This window comes from Heterodontus francisci, chromosome 29, assembly GCF_036365525.1.
Source record: "Heterodontus francisci isolate sHetFra1 chromosome 29, sHetFra1.hap1, whole genome shotgun sequence".
In the NCBI taxonomy this organism is placed as follows: domain Eukaryota; kingdom Metazoa; phylum Chordata; class Chondrichthyes; order Heterodontiformes; family Heterodontidae; genus Heterodontus; species Heterodontus francisci.
In genome coordinates this window covers 19955632-19961655 of record NC_090399.1, presented here as the reverse complement: position 1 = coordinate 19961655, position 6024 = coordinate 19955632, and the positions used below count along the sequence as shown (strand labels likewise).

Here is a 6024-nt window from a genome sequence, read left to right as displayed (position 1 = left end):
GTTCCAACTTCACCCAATGTCCCATTAACGCTGAGCTACTTCGATCTAAATGCAGCAACATTGCAACAGTCTCAGAGGCGAGGATGTATTTCGCCTGAGATTGGACACTGTTATCATTTCTCAGGGGATCGGTGAGTTCACGTTAATTGCTGGTTTATGAAGAGATGTAGTAACTTGTTTGTTCGAAAGCATAAAGCTAATGACACCGGTTCTGTGGCCTCACTCTCTCACTGGACGATTGGCTCGTGTATAAATGAGGTTGTTTCAGTGCATTGCCTCGTATCAACCGCTCCTGGTATTCGGAGAATATGGGACGACAAACACTTCCGATAGAAATTTTCCACCTCATTCTTGCCGCTGTTGGTATGCCTGGTAAGTAATTGCAAACCATCCTGAAATTTAGTGCACCATTGCTAAACTGCATTACTATTTCCCCTTTTGTTGTTGTTGTTGCCTTTGTAACGATAATTTGCATTGACCAGGATGTAAATACGACAATAGATCGCTTGCTGATTGATGAGCTCGTCAGAATTTTCGGCCCCACTGGTGTTAATGTTAATGGCATCGTTCCGCTTCCATTTCACTGGGCGGACAGTCAATGCCTCCACATTACAAAGCAGGTGGCGAAAGTGAAAATGGACTCTATGCATTTGCCTTTAGTACTGAACTGTGGCTCAGTCGGTCGCAATCTCTCCTTTGAGTTGGAATATCTTGAGGTTACCTCCCATTTCAGTGAGTTGAGTTAATACTGTAAGCTGCCATTTTGGTGCAATATAGATGAAGTGCTGCGATGTTGCAGAATTATAGAATGGTTACAGCAGAGAAGGAAGCCATTCATCAGGTCGTGTCCATGCCAGTTCTCAGTGAGAGCAGTTCAGAAGGTCCCATTATCTCTCTTTTCCCATGAGCCCGGCATTTTAACCTTCAGATAAATATTGAATTCTCCTTTGAAAGCCACAATTGAATCTACCTCCACCACATTCCCAGACAGTACCTTCCAGATCCTAACCATTCGCTGCCTAATATTTTTCCCACTGTCGCCTCTGGGTCTTGTTCCAATCACCTTAAATCGTTGTTCTCTGGTTCTCCATTTTTCCGCCAGTGGGAACAGTTTCTCCCTATCGACTTTGTCCACTCCCCTCATGATTTAGAACACCTCCATCAAATCTCCTCTCAACCTTCTCCTCTCCAACCCGAACAGTCCCAGCATCGCCAATCTATCAATGTAAATGAAGTCCTTCATCCCCAGAACCATTCTTGTAAATTTTGTCTTCATCCTCTTCAATGCCCCACATCATTCCTAAAGCATGCTGCCCGGAATTGGATTCAATACTCCAGCTGAGACCAAGCCAGTGTTTTATAATGGTTCTACATAGCTTCCTTACGTTGATACTCGATAACTCTATCTATAAAGCCTAGGATCCATATACCTTATTAACCACATTCTCAACCTGCCCTGTAAACGAAAGTGCACATATACCTGCTGGACCCTCTGCTCCTGCACATTCTTTAGAATTGCACCCATTATTTTATATTGCCTTTTCTCATTCTTCCAACCATCTATTTTATGAGACGTTTTTAAAAAATGATGTGATTTCATTTTTTTTTTTTAATTCAGTACTGGTTCAGCTGGCCATAATTGTCGCACTACTAAATTAAATCTAATGCTATTTAAGTATGGAGTAATTTCCACGTTATATTAAAGTCAATAAGCAAGAAAGATGGAAGGGGTGCAAAATGCAGGGTCCATTTGTTATCAGTTGTTTTTTTGCCCAGCAATGGAAGTTAAAATGTTTCCAATGTTTCTATTTACATTGAATGGGAAATAAGCAGCACTAATCAGTAATAGGAAAGTAACATGTTTATGTTTTAACCTTATCCAACCGTAAGAAACGACTGGACTGGGTGCAACTTTGATTTTCTTCTCCATTGAAGTCACAGGACAACAAGCATCCAACAGAATCCATGAGCTTCAGACCCAGCACGTTATGTTAAAAATGCTCCCATTGATTGTTTCATATCAGGAAAACATAAGATTATCACAGGGAAATAATGTCTGGCAAGGAGATGGCGAACTTTACAGAAGCTACTGTGTGACGCCTTATTACAATCGAGGTTAACTATTAGCTAAAATAAAAGCAAAATACTGCAGCTTCTGGAAAACTGAAATAAAAGCAAAAAGTGCTGGAAACACTCAGCAGGTCTGGCAGCACCTGTGGAGCCAGGAGCAAAGTTAACACTTCAGGTCACTGACCCTTCTTCAGAACTGATGTGTTCTGATGAAAGGTCACTGACCGGAAACATTAACTTTGCTTCTGTCTCCACAGATGCTGCCAGACCTGCTGAGTATTTCCAGCACCTTTTTGTTTTTATTAACTTTAGCTTTATTGTGAAATGAGTAATATGAATTCACCACCCATTGTACATTATGCTTGTTATTCCCTTTCAATTACTTCCATGGAAAAGAAAATGGATGGCCAATTAGATACTGCTATTTTACACTGTCACACAAGGCTAAAATTACCCACCCCCCCCCCACCCCCGCTCCCCCCAGCCCCCACCCCACCCCCGCAAATCCCAGTCTCGTCATTCTTAACACCAAATTTCCAACTTGCTGCCAATGTGCTTCTCTGCCAAATATTTTGTTAAATTTCCTGTTTTTTGCATTTCTCCCAGCAAACCTGCTGTCATTTCTGATTCTTTTCCAAAGGAAATGCGGTCTTTCCAAAGGAATTACTCGTTATATGATGGCCATGGCGGTGGGAGACCTCATGGTCCTTATCTTTAATGTTATTGTGAGCCAAATCATCAAGTATCATTTTCCAGATTCATTGCTGAACTACACTTCCGCGTGTCGTTTTACTGCCTTCATGCAAGGGTTTAGCATTCAGCTCTCTATCTGGTTTACAATGTCCTTCACCTTTGACCGCTTCGTCACAATTTGTTGCCAGAAACTGAAATCAAGATATTGCACCGAAAGAACAGCCAACATGGTTCTAACGACGGTGTGTGTACTCAACATTTTGATCAATATTCCCATGCCTTTCCGCTATGAGCCCGATTATATTCTCAACAATATACAGTGGGGCTGCCGCGCCGTCACAGGATATTTTACTTCACCCGCATGGAAGGTCCATCAATGGATTACCAACCTCTCAAGTGCATTACTTCCAATTCCTTTGCTTCTGCTGTTGAACTCTCTGACCGTCAGGCACATCTTAGTAGCCAGTAGAGCTCGCAAAGCCCTGAAGAGCAACAACAATGGAAAAACCGGCAGTGATCCCGAGATGAAGAACAGAAGAACATCCATCATTCTACTCTTTGCTATCTCGGGCACTTTTATTGTGTTGTCGGCCCCTATTACCGTAATACACATCTGCGTCGGTGTCACACAGACAGTCACTTTTCAAGGTTCAAACTCACTTTATTTGGCAATTAGAATCACATTTCTGTTGATGTGCACCAGCTCCTGTACTAACACTTGTATTTATGCACTGACACAGAGGAGATTCAGAGCGGAGATCAAAAATATGGTGAAATATCCGTATTATCTCATTGTTAAATTATTTAAATGTTTTTGAATAAAGTAAGTGAAATCGAACTAAAATTAATTACCTGGCATTTTCGGTGTAACTTTGCACATTGTCTTTTAAAGTTCTAAGGGCAACACATCCCACAGTTTGGAAGCGTCCACATAAATTCCACTGAGCATTTGAACAAGTTGAGGAGGCAGAGTCATCCCCTTCAGAATCTCTGGTTACAATTGTTTATCCGGTTATTAATTGCCACGCACTTTGAATGAGGGACTGCAGAATGATGTGACATCGCAGAGCGCCTTGACATGTTCAAATAATAAAGATCGTTAAACACATTGAAATACGAATTTTTAGCAGGAGTAGGCCTGTCGTTCCTTCGAGCCTGCGCCGCCATTTGACAAGATCATGGCAGATCTGGTTATGGCCTCAACTCGACCTTTCTGTCTACCTGCTATAACCTTTAACTCCTTTGTCAATCGGGCATCTATCCAAATCATAACCTCAAGAGTCAGACCACCATAAAAACAATGGAATATTTTGTTTTATGGCAGGTGTTGCAGAATATAAGTATCAAAATTTCGTGGTGAATCTCTATCAGACATTCGTGAGAGCAAAGTTGCAGTAGATTGTGTAGTTTTGGGCTCAGCACTGTCGGCTAAATTGGATGTAATAGTGAGGACACAGCGTGGTAGACTGGTTAGGATGATGTCGGACATGAATAAATCCAAATATGAAAAATGAATTCGTTTTCAATCAGAAGAGAAGAGATTTCAGGCTGAATTAATAGAGATGGCTGCAGTTATAAAAGCCTGGAGTAGAATAGATTTATGGGTTTATAAGTAGTGAACACAGAGATAGAGAGTAAATGAAAGAGATTTAGGACAGAAAACAGAAGAAATTCAGTGACACCTCGAATTGTGAAGCTGTGGCTTGGATTTTTGGAGTTATTGATTGAAGCAGAGACTGTGACAACTTTAACGGGTTTGATATGATGTTTAAAGACCAATGAATAAAGTAATATTAGAGTAATGCGACCAGATATGATTAAAACTACTGCTTATGTAGATGACAAATACAGACATGGGTTGATCTGCCCCAACGACCTGCTTTCGTGTTGCAATTTCTATGAAATTCATTTCTTCCGTGCGGTAATTGATTTGTTTTCTTGTGCTGGCAAGGTTTCATGTCTGGCCAATTCCTTGCAGCCCTGAGGATGTGATGGCCAGCCTTCAATTTTAACTGCTGCTCTCCTTCTGATGATGGCAGGAAGGGAATCCCAGAATACAGAAACAACAACCTTGAACAAATGGTGACATACATCTAAGCTAGAATGGTGTCTGACTTACAAAGGATGGTGTTCCAATGACATTTGGTTTTTGTGCTTCATGGTGGGAGAAGCTGCAGGTGATGAAGGTGCTGTCGAATTAAACTTGATGGTTTGCTGCAGTGCATCCGATAATCTGTATTTTCAGGAACCATCGTGTGTCAGCTGCAGAGGGAAGGACACTGAGCTCAGGGGCATGGGCACTAATGAAGGGAACTGCTCTGTCCTGGATGAGATCGAGCTTCTTGAGTTGTATAGTTCCTGCACCCATCCTGTCGATTGGTCTATATTCCCTCACACACCTGACTTGTGGCCTTTACTTGATGTTGAGGATTTGGAACGGGATCGGGGTGAAGGGAGAGGTGCGAGCGGATGTGTGCCACTCAGAGACGCCTTGGTACTGATAGTTAGCGGGTAAAACAATATCAAATTGATGCAGTACGTATTGCTCTTCTGAGATTTCAACTGAAGAAATGGGATGCAGCAGAGTAGAGGAAGCTTTTCAGTCTCTATTTAAGCTGTGCTCTAGCTCACCTCGGCATGTCTCCATGCAAAACTATGAAAACGCTTGGCAGTACTTACAAGCTCAATCGTGCTGATCGTGTCAGGTATTCTATTCTCTCATTAATAGCGAATCTTTTTCAAAGGCAATAATGCAAAGATGGTGCTTGGAGGATCCATATCATTAGTCAGGTGAGCAATGGGCTCGATTCAAATTTTTGAGCCGTATTAATCCATATTTCTCCGAAGTCTTTGTGCGATCTCAGCTGAGAGCGCCAATGGTGAAGGATGGCACTCATTAATGCAATTGTAACACTTCAAAGAGACCTGAAATTCGCCTGTAACCTGAATTTCTTCCCGCCACTGTTTTCTCTTCCCCAAGAGGGCGAATGTCATCGTTTGATGCTTCTAAGTAGCTTTGTCCATGCCACCAAAGCCCCGAAGCAAGTCACTTCCACGACCTGATTATTTGCTTGAATTTGTTCTTTGTAGCAGGAGAACATAAAAACCCGGGAAATCAGCAGAATGACAGTAAAGTTCAGCAGTTGTACTCCGTAAACATGTGCAGAATAAATAAATGGGCACAGAAAAGAGGAGTTCGGCCATTCAGCTCCTCCAACCTGTTCTGCCATTCAATTCGATCATGACTGATGTGTATCATAA

General features: G+C 41.9%; 1 protein-coding gene across 1 annotated transcript; it reads left to right on the top strand.

Annotated features, from left to right (window-relative positions):
- Positions 1–308: 308 nt before the first annotated feature.
- LOC137345712 (cephalotocin receptor 2-like) lies at positions 309–3581 on the top strand. Its single transcript, XM_068008976.1, has 2 exons — positions 309–376; positions 2711–3581. The coding sequence occupies exons 1-2, from the start codon at positions 309–311 to the stop codon at positions 3579–3581; spliced, it is 939 nt and encodes a 312-aa protein (XP_067865077.1).
- The last annotated feature ends 2443 nt before the right edge of the window (positions 3582–6024 follow it).

Coding starts and splice junctions, on each gene's coding strand:
- LOC137345712 (XM_068008976.1), top strand. CDS start 309: ATGGGACGACAAACACTTCCGATAGAAATTTTCCACCTCATTCTTGCC. Junction 377..2,710: donor GCTGTTGGTATGCCTGGTAA/GTAATTGCAAAC, acceptor TCTTTTCCAAAG/GAAATGCGGTCTTTCCAAAG.